Raw genomic sequence first — 18,153 nt, forward strand, 5'->3', positions numbered from 1 at the left:
GTACTCTTCAAAACTGTCAAGGTCATGAAAACCAAGGAAAGACAGAGAAAGGGTCACAGACTGGAGAGACCAAGGCCTGACCCAGTGTGGTCTCCTGGGACAGAGAAAGGTCATTAATGTGAAAACTGGTGAGATGTAAGTAGAGACCATAGTGGGGCTACTCAAATTGTGCCAATGTCAGTTTTGACAAATAACTACAGCTTTATAAGAAGGTAACATTGCATAAAGCTGGGCAAAGGGTGTACTAGAACTCTCTGTTCTGTCTTTGCAACTTGTCTATGAACTTAAAGCTATTCTAAAATCAAAAGTCTATTCCAAAAAAAAAAAAAACAACAAACTTCATCTACAATTTAAAGACTGACAATACCAAGTGTTGGTAAATCTGTGAAGCAACTGGAACTCACACATTGTTGGTGAGAATGGAAAATTATATAGTCATTTTAGAAAAACATTTTTGTAGTTTCTTATAAAACTAAACATACATTACTATATGACCCAGCAATTCTACTCCTAGATATCTATCTACCCAAAAGAAGTGAAATTTATGTCTGCACAAAGGCTTGTATACAAATGTTCTTGGCATCTTTAATCATAATAGCCCCAAACTAGAAACAATTTAAATGTCCAACAAGGGAATGGGTAGTCAAACTGGGGTATATCTGTACAATAGGATACTACTCAACGATATAAAGGAAGGAACTACTGATACATGCTGAGCAAAAGAAGCCAGGCACAGGAGGACATCCTGTATGATTCAAGTTATATGAAATTCTAGAAAAGGTGGAACAAAGCTCAACAACAAAAAGCAAAACAGTGGTTGCCTGGGGCTGGGGACTGGGAGGAGGGGGTGGGAGAGATTGACTATAAAGGGGCAGAGGGAATTTTTGGGGTGGTGGAAGTGTTCTATATCTTGATTGTTGTGGTGGTTACATGGGTGTATACATTTCTCAAAACACTGAACTGTATACTTCAGACATAAATTTAAATTATGCCTCAATAAAGTTGGTTTTTAAAAACGCTTTCTCTTGCTCCCCCTCACCATGCCAGCTATTGTGCAAGGCTCCCGAGTTGTCTGCAGTTCTGCCCCACAGACTCTCTCTTCTGTTCACACCCGTTTCGTTCCATCCTGCATGGAACTGCTCCTTCAGGACTGCAATGACCTCCATGCTGCTAGATCCAATGGTCGGTTCCCAGTTCCCTCAACTGACCCGACCTGTCAGGACATCCCATCCAGTTCACCCTTTCTTCTTGGAAGCTCTCTTTTCCTTTGGTTTCCAGGACACGACAGTCTCTTGGTTTTCTTTCCATCTCTGATTACTCTTCCTCAGCATTCTTCACTGGTTCTCCTGACCTTCCAACCATCTATTGTCGGGAGTGCCTCAGGGTGCTCGTCCTGTACGTACTCAGATGATTTGATTTCATGGAATCTCAGGGCTTTAAATTCTATGCATATGCTGAGAACTCCCAAATCTGTATCTCAAGCCCAGCCCTCTCTCCCAAATTCTAGCTTCATAATTCCAACTGCCTACTTGACATTTCTATTGGGATGTCAAACAGACATCTCACATGAAATACATTCAAAACCGAACACCTGATCTTTTCCCATAAGCCTGCCCCCCTGCAGCCTTTTCTATCTCCATAGATGGCCCTGACAGATCATGCTTTATGCAAACCAAAAACCTAGGAGGCATCCTGGACTACTCTTTTTCTCACACTCCACTGGCCCTACCTTGAAAATATATCCATAAGATATGTATTCTTTGTCATTTTCACTACTACTATCTTGGTCCAACTGCCATCATCTTGGAAGAAACTCCTAATTGGTCCTCCTACTTCCGTTCTTGCCCTCCTACATTCTATTCTCAACACAGCAACCAGTGACCTTGTTCAAATTTAAGTCAGACCATGTCATTCAAAATTCTATCGTGATTCTTGCTCAGAATAAAAGCCAATGTCTTTGCAATGGCCTGTAAGGCCCGACATGATCTAGCCCCCCACCACCTTACCTCTGTGATATCATCTCGTAATACTCTCCCCCTTGCTCATTCCTCTCCAGACACACTGGTCTTTTTGCTATTTCTCAAACATGCCAGGTATATGCATGCTCTAGCTATCTTGTCAGGATGCTCTCCTGGCCCACTTCTTCACCTCCTTCAACCCTTAGCATCCAGACTTGCTCAAATCTCACCTTCTTGGAGACCTACTCTCTTTATTACTACAACCTGACCCACCTCAGCACTTATTTCCTTACCTTGCTCTATTTTTTCCTTTGTTCCCATAGCACTTACTTTCTACAGGACTCCTACATTGCTTTTGTTGTACCCTGTGATCTCTGACAAGCGCGGACCTCCGGTTGGCTGGGCTGCAGCTGTGTTCTCAGAGTCACTGCCCACTTGCCAGGATCATCTCTCTTGGGGAACCTTCCCAGGAGAGACGGCAGCTGCCTATAACTGCACCATCCTGCACAGTAGCTGCTAGCCCCATGTGGCTACTGAGTGCTTGAAAAGTGGCCAGCCCAAAATGAGGTACGTTAAAAGGGTGAAGTTTCAAAGACTTAGTACCAAAATGAATATATCTCATTAATAATTTTTTTCAAGACCCTATTTATTTGACAGAGATAGCGAAAGAGGGAACACAAGCAGGGGGAGCGGGAGAGGGAGAAGCAGGCTTCCCGCTGAGCAGGGAGCCTGACGCAGGGCTCGATCCCAGGACCCCGGGATCACGACCTGAGCCGAAGGCAGACGCTTAACGACTGAGCCACCCAGGCGCCCCTATCTCATTAATAATTTTTAATATTGACTCCATGTTGCTATTTTGGATATATTGGGTTAATTTAATATATCCAATTAAATCTATAATATATCCAATTTAATAGTATTTATTAATAATAGTATTTATTAATAATTTAATAGTATTAAATTAATTAATACTATTAAAATTAAGTTCATCTATTTCTTACTGCTTTTTAAAAATGTGGCTGGCTACTAGATGATTTAAAATTACTCAATTGGCTTGCATTATATTTCTATGGGGCGACACTGATCTATGAGGTAAAACTACTCACGTCTAGAAATCAAATCCCAGGAGCTTAAAATCCACATTTCCTAAATGTGAACTGATGTTTTTTTATTTCAAGTACTATTGAGATATAGTCAAATTCCATTAAGACAAAAGCCCCTTCAGGATTTGATTAATTGGGTTAATGGGGACTTTTTAAGAAGCTTTGGCTTTGTTTTTATTCTTCTATCATCTGGTGATGCTGTGCCTGCGGGACTGAGAGCCCCCCAAAGGACAAATGCGGTCTCCTCTCAAGGTTCCTCTGACACTGTACTTGCACCTGCTTCAGGAACTAGACTCTCCAAGAGCCTGAACCTGTGGCCTGGCAGGGCATTGAGGCTCACAGGGTGGAGGCAGGAAGCGGGTGGGGCCTGCCATGCTTGGGGCGGTGTCTGCACCACGATGGCCCAGCTCAGACCTGTAGATGGGCAGCTGGTGGGGCTGCGGGTACTCGGGGCAGACCTGTGTGGGAGGCACCCAGGCTGAGGGCCAAAGGAAAGGGATTCCTCTTCTCAGGACTAAATGCAAGGGGCTCATTGTCTCTAGAAACCAGTTTTGGCATGGAAATCAGAAATCAATAGGTGAGTGAGTTTCAGGAAAAAACAGCTCCCACTGGTCTGGGAAGACCACGGACTTCTTGGAGGCCAGGCCCCAAGAGAAGGGCACCCCAAAGCTGGGGGTTGTGGGAATAGGGAAGACAGAATGAGGGGCTCAGTGACCTAGGGACCTGGCACCAGAAGACACAATGATGGAAGGAAGGGCTGGATTAGGAAAACTTTCTCTGATCTCCCCAAATTCTGTAATCTTGCCATATTGTTTTTATATTATTGAGGCAGGGGGGCGGCGGAGGGAGCTAGGCAGGGGGATGCAACATCTCTTGAAAACTTACCCCCACTTCTAAGCTCTCTGCCTCTGGTCTTTCCTGGCAATGGTTTTTCCTTCCTGACTCAGGCCTGAGGATCTGGACTAGGAATTATACTCTTAAATTTCTTATGAAAAGCAAAATAGAATTCCATCCTCTGTTTTCTCCCTCTTTCTCACTGTGCCAACTATAGGAAAAAGAGAAAAGAATATGCAAAGTGAAAAAGATTCAAGAGAGATTGCAAGGCTAGAAAGTGAGTAAGAAATGAAAACAACAAAACAAAATGTTATTTTTAATTTGCTTGCAGACCTCGGGAGTGCAGGTCGGCCATTTCGGACAGGGAGGTAGACACAGCTGTGCAAGATGCTCCAGGAGGGAACTGGGCAGGAGGCAATTTAGGATGAGAACCAGGGAAGACCTGTCCCTAGTCGCCTTGCCCCTGGCGGGTGGAGAGTCTCCTCAGCGGACAGAGGGATTGCTCTCAATCTTGCCAGAGGCCCGGGAGAAGCAGGGCCGCTGCTGGCCGTGGGTGGGGGTGAAGGGCCTGGCCTCTCGAGAGGGCTCTTCTTCCATCCCAGAGCCATTGTCTGCCTGTGAATGTGCTTTCATCAGCTGCACACTGTATTTATGGCTTCTCGGAATTTTCCGAATGAAGTAACTTCTTTCCCCAGACCATTTTTCTTCACAACTGAAATCAGATCCCCACAGTCCATGGAGACAAAACAGCATGACATCAGCCGCCGGGGAGTTGTCATTTCAGACATGGTCGCAGCTTTTTGTTCAAGACCAAATGGATGTGATCTGCCTTGTGGAGGTCGCATCCTGCCTCAGCAGAGGGGATGGTCCTCTGGGCTCAGTTGGAGGAACTGGGAGGGCCGCAGGTATGCCAGGCGGACTGCAGGGCAGGATGGGGCAGGAGGGGCCTGGTGGGGAGGTCTCTCTGCTTCTTCTCTAACTACAGAGCTCCGGAGATGCGGCTCCATAACACAGTCATGATGGGGACGTGGGCACAGGGATACTGACGTCTGTGTCCCTCCTTTCTTGGCCTCGGATGCTTGGTGATAATAGCCAGGTACAGAGAGCATGGACCTGGGTTAAATGGTCTGGACTCTGCTTCTGTCTTGTCTTGCAAAGCTTCCAGGCCTCAGTTTCCTCCTCTATAGAAGTGCGGAGGGTAAAACATCCCAGTTCTGCCACCCTACAGAGATGCACTGGGACCAAATAAGAGAATGAATGTCTGGACCTGGCAAGCACGGGCCCTGCTTCTCCAGTTCTTGCCCTTAGATCTTTCAACATTTAGAGGGAAGTGCTCTGTAGGTCCTCAAATGTCCTGGGCTTCCTGCAGGGAAGGTTCAGGGAGATGGGCAGAGATTGGGGTGAACCTCCTCTTGAGCTAATAATTAAGGTATTATTTAAAGAAAGCTCAAAGAAGAGAGGATGCCATCCAGTCATCCGGGAATCCAATCAGCCAGTGCCTGAGGGCCTGACCAATTACAAGAGAACAGAAGTTGTCCTTTCTGCAAATAAATGCTTCCTAAAGTGTAGCGTTGGGGGCTGGCACAGTTCTAGGTAGTGGTCGGCCTAAAGGAAAGTAATCATATAAATACACTAGTAACTGAGAGTTACCAGAACCTGCATCCAGCACTTTACATACTTTATCTCATTTGAGTCTCTGGTTAGTGTTACTATTTTCATCTAACAGATGAAGCTGAGGCTAGGGAAGAAGGGTAGGTAACCTGCCCAAGGCCACTCTACTACAGTGGTAGGCTTGGGATCCATAGCCAGGTCTGACTCTAAGGCCCACATGCTTACCCACTAAGCCTTTCTGTCTCCCAATCACAAATAGAGGGTGTCTGTGGAAAGGTGTGCCTTGTTTATTTTGTTTTCATATAAACCTGGCAAACAGTGAGATAGAGAGACCAAGTTGTGTGTTTGTGTGTGTGTGTTTCCCTTGGAATGCTGAAGGTGGGGCATCTTATCTCATCCCTTCATATCTATTCTTGCAACTCAGAAACCCCAAAAGCAACAGATGGTCTGTTATAACTTATTTTATCCAAATTAAATTATCAAGAAACATCATACATCCATACATATTTTAAAAGGCTGACGTGTGAAATAAGTTGACCATCTGTATTTATTCCACAGCTGGAAATGCTATTTGAGCAGTTGTAAGCCAGCGAACCAAAGTTAGGCCCCAGTGTTGAGTAATAGGGCTCTATTAATGACAACAAAGAATCTCAATCAGCAGGAGAAAAGGGGTTTACCCACTTAACTCTGGAATTGAAATTATTTCTTTCTAATAAGAATAAGACTTCTGATTAAATAGAAGTTGTATTCTGAGGAGGTGAGGAGGGTCAGCTGTTTAGTCTGTCCAAAGAGAATCGTAATTTTGCGGGATGGGAGCTCCGGGCCCCTTCTTTTTATAGCATTCTTTGAGTCAGGACCAAAAGAACAAGAACTCCTTGCTTTTCAAGTCTTTCTCTCTTCCAATTGCAGCTCAAGACTAGGGCAGGGAAGAAGGCCTTGGAAGGGTGTAGGGTTTGTCAAAGGGGAAATAAGATAGGGCAGAGCTCCTGTGTTGGGGCCTGGGACTGCCACTTTCCAGAATGGGAATTCCAGTATGGCTGAAGGTTTAAATGAAAATCTAGTGCATTCCCAGTTCATGTGACCAACACAAACTTTTTGAAGATCATAAGAAGTATAGTGGGTTTCTAAGCTCAGCCATTAAAACATTTTTGTAATTAGGCAAGATGATGTCACCACATCTCTGGGGATCTGACATGGCCAACATAATCGCAGATACAAAAATCATGAGAGAAAAATATGCTTCTCAAACAGAAAAAAGAGCTCAACTAGAGAGAAAATATAAGCTTCCATAACTCTCATTTACTCTGTTATCTTCAAAAGTAGTTCTATTAGAAGAACCCCTTTTCAAAGAATATAGTCAACGTGGCTACCCACATCTAGACCTTTTTTCATGGAACTCAATGGAAATCATCCTCTTCAGTCCTACATGGCGTGCATTTGGCATTTTACAACTTCATAGTTGGTTTAAAAGGTACACGTCCCTTCTCAATGTAAACTTGAGAATGGACAGTCCAGCAGTCATGAGCCTAAGCATTTTCCTTCTTCCTGTCACTGGAGAGATCTCGGGGCTTTCTCTTTGTGGCTGAAAAGTTCCTTTATCGAGAAAGGGCAGCCAGAGCTAATGAGATGATGCCTGGAAGGTTCTACGAACTCTTATAAGGCTGCAGGTATGAAAAATCATGGATAGGAGTTTTAATTAATAAAGCAGTTATTGGGGTGCCTGGGTGGCTCAGTCTTTAAGCGTCTGCCTTCAGCTCAGGTCATGATCCCAGGGTCCTGGGATCGAGCCCCGCATCGGGCTCCCTGCTCGGCAGGAAGCCTGCTTCTCCCTCTCCCACTCCCCCGCTTGTGTTCCCTCTCTTGCAGTCTCTCACTCTGTCAAATAAATAAATAAAATCTTTAAAAATAAATAAATAAAGCAGTTATTAAAGCTTCTTCAGCAAATCAGAAATTATGTGATAATGTGTAGATCATCTGCACATAAAAAGTGAGAGTTCAGTCAATAAACCACACAATTTATTCTGCCAAGAGAAAAGGAGAACTTATATTGAGTCCCTATACTGAGTACCAAATACTTTCACATATGGTGACTCACTTAATGGGAGAAGCACCATGTTCTAATGGCTACGCACAAAATTGCCAGAATTAGACAGACTCTTGGTTTGGTCTACTCCATGACCTCAGGAAACATACTAAATTTTTCAAGCCTTGTTTTCTTTATGGGAATAACAACACTATCAACATTTATAGGGCCAGGCACACATACTTGCAGGCACACAGCACTCAAGTTATTTTTACTCATTGTTAAGTCTGTGAGGTAGGTATTAATTGTTTTACAGATGAGGACAGAGGTTTAGAAAGCTTACATTATTTGACCAAGGTCAGTCCACACTAAGTACAGCTGAGATCTATCAACTCCCAAGTCTGCATGCTTTTCAGTATAACCACAGCCTCCACTGTCTGATCCAGAACTGGAACATAAGCTAAAATAACAGATGAATGTGAACAGTTCAGTAAGGTAAAATATAGAACTGACATCTGATTAACTATGTCTCCCTCCCCTCAAGTCAGGGGTTCTACTAAAATACAGGAGAATCCAAGCCTAAACGTTTACTACACAGTAAGAACTTGGGGATCCCTACATTTTATTTTCTCCTAAACTTGAGTCACAGGCTAAAGAACAGCTTGTGCTGATGGAACTGTACTAACTAGGACTATCCAAAGTAAGTTATAGCTTTTTGCCAGCTTTCTGTGCCAGTGACCTAGAAACTATTCCAAAACCTATTTTCGCTTCTTCGGGGCTGAAATTTCAGTGAAACAGCCCAGCCAACTCTGACCCAGAGTCTTCAAATTTAGAAATTAATCCCCAAAGAAAGGGAACATTAATTTTTATTGTGACAGAGAATAACCTTCTCCTAGCTCAATTATAGGAAGAAATAACTAACTCGCAATGCCACACTTCTAAATACTTGCCATTTGCACCATGAAGATGCAAGAGAAGTAGGCTGACAATTGTTCTTTAACCTCCAAAAAGGTTTTATGGCTTATGGACACATACAAAAACACACAAGTATTCTGTAGAGCTAATGTTGCATGCCATACAATTTTAAAAGCACAAAGAAGAATACTGCAAAAAAGAGAAAGATAAACAACTGAAATTTGCTGAGAAAGGTTTGTCCATAAAATAATATATGCACACAGTAATTTGTGATGATTCCTACAAATAAAAAATTAATCCATTTAGTTTTTTTTTCTCAAGAGTAGATTAACTATTGTACATCTCAAGTTGGAATTACCCTAAGTCAGCTTATTATTAAATTGATCCTTAGACTAATTTGGACATGAAAAAAATAACCTAGATTAAAAACAAAACCTTTAGGAAGGAAAAGGGGGCAAGAAGAATCTACTGACCACCCCTAAGTGAGTGATTCCTAAGTAGATACAATGATAGTTTTTTTCTGACTGTGGGTTATTCTCCTATCTTCACTCGTTTCTCACTGCTTTTTTAAAAAATACTACCAAAGATGTGGCAAAGGACACATGGGAACACGTACTGAAGAGCTCACTTGACATGCCTAAGACATGTCTGATACACGAGAGAACCAAGCGGAGAACAGCTGTGTGAAGCACCCTCAAGCAGGGCATTTATAACTCAGGGCTCACATTCCTAGTCCTGCCGCCATCGACCTCCTACCTTGAATTAAAAGTATACAGCAGACGACGGGATTGAAGAAATAGTTAGTTGTTCTAATAAGAAAAAGTACTGTGGCTGACCAGTGAGAAACAGGCAACACCGTGCCTCTGACGGAAACTCTGGGGCCTTCTGCTTAGCTTCCCCACAGCATTTCCACAGTATAAGGTGCTTTACAGAGAACGTGCATTATCTGATGTGGATTTTTTTTTTTTTTTTTAGAAGTGAAAGACTTCTCAAAGTGTTTATCAAGAGAAAATGATAGGTTTATGATGATTCTCCCATAAACAAATAGACTGGGGTTACAGAAAAATACATTCTTGGCTTATGACATGATCAACTTACTGATTAGATCAGTATTTTGGTTAACTATTTAAGTACCCAAAACACCATGGCAAGAAAGTTTGTATTTATGTATCTAACACCAGATACTTGTATTTTTAAGTAACATTTCCGATAGCCTATGGGGAAGCTGGAGATGTGGGTAAGGGAAGTGTGATAAGAGTAATACACTACATCTGGATTCACAAAACCGTTCTGCCCCTTTCTTACTTGTGGGACCAGTCATTCCATCCCTCTTGGTCTTTTTCCCCTCCCTAGATGACTCCTAATGTTCCTTCATCTCTAAAATTTTGTGATTATAGTAACTTGTTACAATGTTCATTTTTCAGGCTTCACTCACGATTCATCAGAATGCTAGAAGAGAACCAGGACATTCGATTTCCATAGTTTAGAATAATACCTGCTTATTCAGCAGAACTTAAATCCTTTTTTGGAAGAGAGAGACATATGAATAAAGTAAACTAACAATGGCAGCTATGCCAGAAACCTATTTTTGTTTCTTAGGGGCTGAAATAATTGTATTTTGAATAGGAGGCAACAAACTACTGTTTTCCATTGCAAAAGGTCAGTGCATTTTCTGCTGTTAGTTTCCAGAAACTGACAGTTTTGTTGTGGTCCTATCAATTCATACTAATAAAAATAACTATATAACTATCATCCCCTATCATGATCCAAAAATAAATTAAGGGGGCTTAAATAATACAGAATTGCATAAATAAAAAGTGAACATTTAGAACAGGAAAATAAAACTAAAGATGAGCATACAAAATAAGCCAGGAATGAGGTTCTAATAAATCACCATTAACGGCCTCCATTACAACTGCTTCTAGTGGAACCCAAATTTGGCATTAAGCTTTCCAACATCCTGTATGAATGAGGAAGCCTACCTGATCAATTACATAACTCATAGAGAAAATAAGATGAAAGCAAAAGCTCAGCGGAAACGCAGTTGCTTGCAGTGGAATAAGCAAAAGCTCCTCTTTGGGGGTCTTCATAAAGAATTATGCCAACAGCATCCTCAGTAACTTTCCTTAAGTAGATGCAGTGGGTGGGTACACAGGGCTAGTCCTCAAGACAATTCTTACTTGAAAATGATGGCATCACAGCCAAGCAGAGGGAGACATCACAGCACGATGGTTAGGAGATTCCAGTCCTACACTGTCCAAGTGCAAATCCCAGCTCTGCTGTGTGACCTTGGGCAGGTTATTCCGACCTGGTTCAAGTGCCTTAGTTTCTTTAACTGTGAGGTGGGGATAACCACAGCAATTTGCAAAGATTAAGCAAGTTAATGAGCATTGGATAGTGTTACCACTTATTAGTGAAGAGCTTAGTAGAAGTAACTGGGGTTGGTACTGCCATAATACAATTCAGTATCTAGCTCTACACTGATCTGACTTGACCCCATAGATTTTTAGAACAGTGCTGTCCAAAAGTGTTTCTGCAAAAATCTGTGCTATTCAATACAATAGCCTCTTGTGGATATAGAGCACTAGAAATGTGGATAGTTTTGCTTTCAAATGTAAAATGGATTTGGGTTTTAGGCTCAGATAACTGTGCTAATGAAGAATTAAATTTCTTTTAAATAACCACAAATAACAAGTGGTTACTGCACTAGACAGCACAGATATAGAAATTTCAGAAAGTTTGAATAGTACTGATCTATAAATATCTTCCAAGTAATATTCTCTAAATACCATTATAAGTTTTTGATGGGCATTTGGCAACAAGGACTCCAGATTGTATTCCTTGACATCTAACTGGAGTGTGGCCACCTCCACTGCCACGTAAACACAGCCCCTACACCTTGGACTGTGGACCTCCGTTTCTGATGTGCAAAGTCCAAGGTGACTAAACAGAATGCCCACCTATCTGTGCTGTGAGGGAAGCCAAGGAGGTATCCATGGCAAGGCCAAGATCATCCCTAGGAAACTGCTTTGAAGCTACTTCAGAGCACAAAGGAATGGGCTTGATCCCAGAGTTCTACTTTGATCAGCACAGTTGGAATTGTTTGGACTTGAACAATTTTATTTTTTATTTTTAAGATTTTACTTATTTATTCGAGAGAGAGCGAGAGAGCACAAGCAGGGGGAGGGGCAGAGAGAAGCAGGCTCCCTGCTCAGGACCCCAAGATCCCAGGACCCCAGGATCATGACCTGAGCCAAAGGGAGATGTTTAACCGACTGAGCCACCCAGGCACTCTGGAACCGAACAATTTTAAAGGGTAGTTTAACCAGATGCTGGCTTCTTCTCCCCGCCCCCCACCCGGTGTTCTATTAACTTTGAGAAATGCTATTTCCTGGTGTACCCTCTAAGATAAACTATTTGGAAAAGGTACATCAAGATGACCAAATGAGAGAAGGTATAGAATGAATATGAGTCCCAGATAAAAGTAACAATTGCTAAAATCAATATAATGATTTCATATAAGTCATGTAATATAAAGGCAAAATAAAGGGAAAGCAATGGATAATAAAATGTGTATTTCGATATATAAATGCATAGGCACAGCCACACAAGAAGCAATAAAGTCATCAGTACCTATATACAGAATTGTGTTGGTAACTCAATTATCACCAGTAGCACTGGTAACAAGATTCTTTGAGACAGGTGTGGTTCTTGGTCAAGTTTTAACAAAATAAAGTAGAATCTTCTGTTACTGATCTCATGGTTGTATTCTTGGAAAATTCAGTGTATGTTAAAACTCTATAAAAAAATGGATTTGGGTTTAAGGCTCAGATAACTAAGTTGTGTTTTTTTTTTTTTTTTGAATGTTCAATAGACCATTCAAGAATCATGACATATGGAACAATTCTTTGTTGTGCTAAACCTTCCCATGTGCTGTGGGACATAAAACATCTCTGACCCCTGCCCAGTAATTGCCAGCAGTACCTCCAATCATTTCTAAAACCATTGCTCCAAGCCAATCATATGAGTTCTATCACTCCAACCCTCACCAATAACTGGCTCATCAATCCAGGCTTCACTGTCAGTGCATGGACATGGTTGGTTTGAGAATAGGGAACATGACATAATGTCAGCCAATGAAACACAGAGGAAGTTGCTGGGGGCCTGGCAGGAAGTTTCCTAGGAGAAAACCACAGGAAAGACAGTCTCTTTCTTTTTCTCTTCATGGTTACAAATGGATGTGAGGCCTGAGAATTCTAAACTCATTTCAGAAGCAGCTGGAGGATGAAGTGAACAAGCAGGAGGGCAGAGCCAGAAGCACAGGAAAACAGGTAAATTTGGATTGTCACTCTTGGGGGTCTACTCTACCTCTAGACTTCCAGTTACATCAATCAGTAATTTCCTATGGTTTAAACCACTTTTAATTTGGATTTTGGTTTCCTGCAACTGAAAGCACTTTGATACATACATGAACAACTTTGCAAGACAAAGAATAAGGCCTGGTTGAGAAAAAAAAAAACCCAAAACAACAAAAGGTGAATATTGTTACAGACTTCTATACCAAGTATACACCAATTATACTTTTTTTTTTTTAACCTGTGGTAAATGAGCCTGCATGCTCTTATGTAAAGGAGCTACACCGTTCACGAGTGTGCAATTCTTCCATCAAGCGACAGGCATACCATGGAAGAAGAACGACCAACACAGTTCGCACATGCAGCCCGTTAGAACATGTGAAAGGTAAAAAGCTTTTAAATCTAAAAAGAAAAAATAGGGGCGCCTGGGTGGCTCAGTTGGTTAAGCGATTGCCTTCGGCTCAGGTCATGATCCTGGAGTCCCGGGATCGAGTCCCGCATCGGGCTCCCTGCTCGGTGGGGAGTCTGCTTCTCCCTCTGGCCCTCTCCCCTCTCATGTGCTCTCTCTCTCTCTCTCTCATTCTCTCTCTCTCAAATAAATAAATAAATCTTTAAAAATAAATAAATAAATAAAAAGAAAAAATATAGCTACAGGTGAAAAAGTAATACTGTCAATGTGTGTGTACAAAGAGTTCTACACAACATAGGAGGCACTGTGGACAAATGGGTAGTAACATATTAAGCCCCTGCTCTTGTGAAGCTTGTAATTAGAGACAAATGAAAAAAAAAAAAATGTTTATTTAGTACGGTAATTGATGAGGAAATAAGAGGCAGAGAAATGGGCTGTCAAGGTTAACTAGGGAAGGTCTTCCGAACATGCCAGAGTTAGACCTTTAATTTTAAAGGCTGGCCATCCTGAGAGGATGTGGGAAATGGCGCATTATAGGAGGAGGAAAAGTTTTTAGGAATGTGGGTGGAAAATTTAGTAATGTATTGCTGTGATGGCAGCAGGCAAGGTGCATGACAGACAGTGGGGCAGAAGGAAAACAGAAACTTTTAATTGGGGATAGAGCTTCAGCTTGGAATCCCTGTTCCACTATGACCTATCTGTCTGACTCTGGACAAGTCACAACCCTCCCTGTGTCCGTTTTCTCACTTTACAAAATGGGAAAATGTAGCTTGGGTCGGGGGGCTGACCGACGGCATGAGATGAGGCATGTTAAGTAAAATACGCAATAGAAAGGTACTTAATCGTGGTAGGTATCATTACTCTTGAATCCACAGGCAATTCACCCCAATTAGTTTCAGAGCACTTACAAGGCAAACATATGTGAAATTCAATATACCTGTTACAGCAGGTTTGAAAAAAACTTTTTTTAAACTGGCAATTGCAACCTATTACAAAGAGCCCTAAATCAAAAGAAAACAATGACACACTAAGAAAATGGGTTGTGATTAAGATACTATAAATGCATTTATTGGTAGTATTACTGAATGCTGAATGCAGAGATTAAAATACAAAGAAATCAGCACTTAAAATCTTTAAAAAATGCAGTATCTTTACATATATGTTAACCAATTCTGCTCATCTAGATTTACAAACATAAAGCGAATTCCAAAGCTTTCATTCTGAATATACTCTGATTTTGAGTTCTAGTGTTCTCCATTCTGAAGTCGGCTTTTATTTTGTTGTCTTTTACCAAGTATGATTTATTTTGTTTCTACCCTAAAAACAAGACTCTGTGAGCTGATCCTGAAGCAGTCAGTTAAATCAGGAATTTTTAAACAGCTCTTTAAGAGAGGATAAAGCCACATGAAAGAAAACACCTCAATCCTACATATATAAATACAAGAGAAAATAGCAAGAAGCAACAAGAATCACAGAAATGTCAATCCTACTCTAAAGTATAATTTCTACCTGTAGCAACAATTCAATTAGCAGTAGCTTAGATGCCTTTGTTCTAAAAAATAAAACCATTAGTTCTTTCACTACAATTTTCTGACTATACTCAGTGAATAATTATCAACTCTTTATATACTTTTAAAAAAAATCAAGAATATGATTTATACATAACAGACTCATTGACAGAAGAGGCCTTCAAACATACTGCTGAAAGCTGCAATATAGTTTGGGGACCAGATTTCAATTTACATAATATCACCATCCGTAAAGAGTTTATGGCACCCAGTACAGAAGTGCTCAGCACCGTCACCTCAGAAATGCTCCATCCACTCTTGCATCAGAGAATTACTGATACGGATGAGACTGTTAAGACAATTCTAACGGGGCCTCTAAACAGGATTGCATGTAAAATGAAATAATTATCAACTATGATACAGTTGTAACAACGCAGCTAGCCTGTAGCACGGAATTTTTCACAATAATAGCACTACAGAATTACAGTGACAGATGTCAGAATGATCGTTCCCTGCTAACTAATGAGTAGAAAAAGAGTCTTCTGACTATTTTTGATGAACAGGAGTTCTTTGATATAAACACTAGGGGAAACTGGAAAGTGAACAAAATGAACTCAAGTTCTTTTTTCACAGATATTAACAACAAGCAAAGCAGTTTACAAAAAAAAAAAAAACCCCCAAACTATCCTATAAACAAATAAATATCAAATTAATCATTTTTGAAGAAAATATAGCTCATTTTCAAAAGTTCTGTTTGGTTTGTAACTAGACTTGAAAATATTAAAATAAACCAAACAGAGTCCCACATACTGATTTGCTATACAGGATGTGAAAAAAGCACTTCAAGTTTTAAGCTTAATGTTTCATTCTCTCCCCTATTCCCAGAAAAGAAAAAGAAAAAGAAAAAAAGGGGCTCTTGCAAAAATAAACAAAACCTAAACCAACCATCAAAAAGTAATCACAGAAGAAAACCTTTCTCTTTTTGAACACTTCCCTTTAGTTGGTCCCATATTAGGTAAGGTTTCTGCAGCAAGACTCCCTAGTCTCTTCCTTAATCTTTCATTCTTCAGTCACGGACCTCCATGTTTTTATCAAACAAGGCTGTGTGAAGGCTTTCCTAACAAGTCGGGCTGAGTCAGAGGTAGCTTTAGGATGAAGTATACTTGACTACGGTATGTGGTTGGTTCAAATGAACACGTTGTTCGAAAAGGATTACAATACATAAAAATGCACAAAGAAAAAATGTACAGCCCCTCACTGCCTTGCACTAAGAGAAAACGCTTGAGAAACTCAGAACAAACAGTGGAAGCCAGGAAAGAGGCACTGGCCCCATCCCCATGGGCTCCTTTAATGCACCAGTTCAGGCTGGTTCTCCACGAAGGGGAGCACCCCGCTCACATAGTATGCAATGCCAAGAGATAGCAAAGCAATGACAAAGATCAAGAGCAACACCCTCCAGAAGCCCAGGTCCTCGACAAACTCCTGCCATGTGGTTCGGAAGCTGGACAGGACTCCTTCTCCTTGCTGCAGGTTGGGATTGAGGAGAGAATGGCTTTCCATGGCACTGTGAAAGGAGCAAAGACAAAGGAAAGGGGCATGAACAACACATTCCACCCATTTCAGAAAGATACAACAGCAACCACGTTACTTAGAAAAGACAAGACACAACACTTAAAGAAGAAAACTGACAAATGTGCTCCCATACATTCATGTACTGATGTATGTATCTATCTGGTAATCTATCTTCAACTGTCAATTAAGCTGCAATGATTATGTTTCTTGGTTTAGTATCCAGCAGAGTCAGAGTTAAAAATCCTTTTCTAATGAAAAGGTCCCAAGCAGAAGTCTTGACTATAGGTCAGATGAGTTGTTTCAAACTCCTAGTACCTAAGTAACCAAATTGTGGTTACTTTAAATTTAGAAAAATTCAAAACAAAGATTCATAATTTAAGAATTCATGTTAATGAAAATAAGCAAAGATGGGTAAATCTGTAAATGATTTTTAGAGTCACTTTTATACAGTGTGTGAATCTTAAAGTTAAAAGGGAATTTTCACTAACTTAGTTCAATTACCTGACCAATAAAGGAATTACTTCTTTTAACTGTAATCCTCTAAAAACAGACACTTAGTTCAGTCTGTTGTACATCTGAACAGGCCTAGCCATTAGGAATTCTTCTTAACAGCTTCCTCCAACTGGTTGTAGTTCTATCTTGTACAATAATACAAAATAAGTTTATCTCACTTCTGCATAAAGGCTGAATCTAGTCGAAAATAAGGTACCACAAGCCATAAAAAACAATGATTCTTGATTCTGGTTTTCAGAACTCTATCAAAGAGAAATATGACCCCTACAAGTAGAAAACAGGATATCTGACTTTGGTATGTGGACGGCCATACTGTGATGAATTCAAAGTTCGGAGGGATTAGCACCCACAATTATGTCACAACATGCAGGTCCAATAACAGGGTATCATTTAGATTAATGCCACAATGACCATAATTCTATGTATCAACTACCTGTTGCTTATAAAAGGTAATTTACCACCCTTCCTAAACCCTCTCTCTTCATATTCTTCCAACCATCTGGGCATAGGACAATGGAAACAGAATAAAAGTGTCTTACAGTCTGGTTCATCATGCAAAAACTGGCATTTTATTTAACCTACAATTTTACTTTTACTTCTTGACACTTAACCAGACATCATTCAGCATTTACTAGTATTAAAGGTCTTCTCTCATCATAGGAAGCTGACCTCCCAATGGGCCACTCTGCTCGATAGCTGAGCTTTTCTTCTTTCTATATTAAAAGATGTTTATTCTCCAAATAAGAAAAGACATTTTCAGTGGGAGTCTACATGAATACAAAAATTTAAGAAAAGTGAAGCAAGTTCAAAAATAAGATTGGAACTTTGAGAAGGTTTAAACACATAAACATGAATATATAAAGAAGTTCAGGAGAGGTTAATTTTGACTTGTATGAAATATACTGACTTTGTCCGAGTTGATGTGCTCTCATATTCAAAGATGTTAAGATATAAAATGAGGATTCAGCTGAGCAATCTCTAGGAGCTCATGAAGCTCTGCCAATCAGAATTTTCCATAGTGACCTTATCCAGTGAAATGTTTTCTACTGAATGTGCGTGTGCAATATTTTTTTTGTACGTGTGTCATCTACACTGTCTTTGTCATCCTATACCCACAGACTTAAAAATAACTAAATTAAACTTAGGATATATGGGGGAGTGGGAAAATTTCATCATCTTGATTTATAGGCCCTTAAGTTATGCTATGTCTCAGAGAATCCTAAGAGTGATGGAAAATACTAAGTACATTCAAAACTTGCTTTATGCTCTGCTAATCATCACACAGCTTTGCCACAATGCCACATGCTAGCCAATCCCATTAAGCTTTATTCTCTAATTTTTTCTTTTGGTAT

General features: G+C 40.6%; 1 protein-coding gene across 1 annotated transcript in view; it reads right to left on the reverse strand.

Annotated features, from left to right (window-relative positions):
• Window positions 1-14,260: 14,260 nt before the first annotated feature.
• The window catches only part of ANKRD46 (ankyrin repeat domain 46), a 35,880-nt gene continuing 31,987 nt past the window's right edge, over window positions 14,261-18,153 (reverse strand). Inside the window, exon 4 of the mRNA XM_021688268.2 lies at window positions 14,261-16,280. Within this exon, the coding sequence (XP_021543943.1) occupies window positions 16,064-16,280 (217 nt within the window). The 3' untranslated portion in view covers window positions 14,261-16,063. The remainder of the gene's footprint in view (window positions 16,281-18,153) is intronic.

The sequence above is a fragment of the Neomonachus schauinslandi genome, chromosome 4 (genome assembly GCF_002201575.2).
Source record: "Neomonachus schauinslandi chromosome 4, ASM220157v2, whole genome shotgun sequence".
In the NCBI taxonomy this organism is placed as follows: domain Eukaryota; kingdom Metazoa; phylum Chordata; class Mammalia; order Carnivora; family Phocidae; genus Neomonachus; species Neomonachus schauinslandi.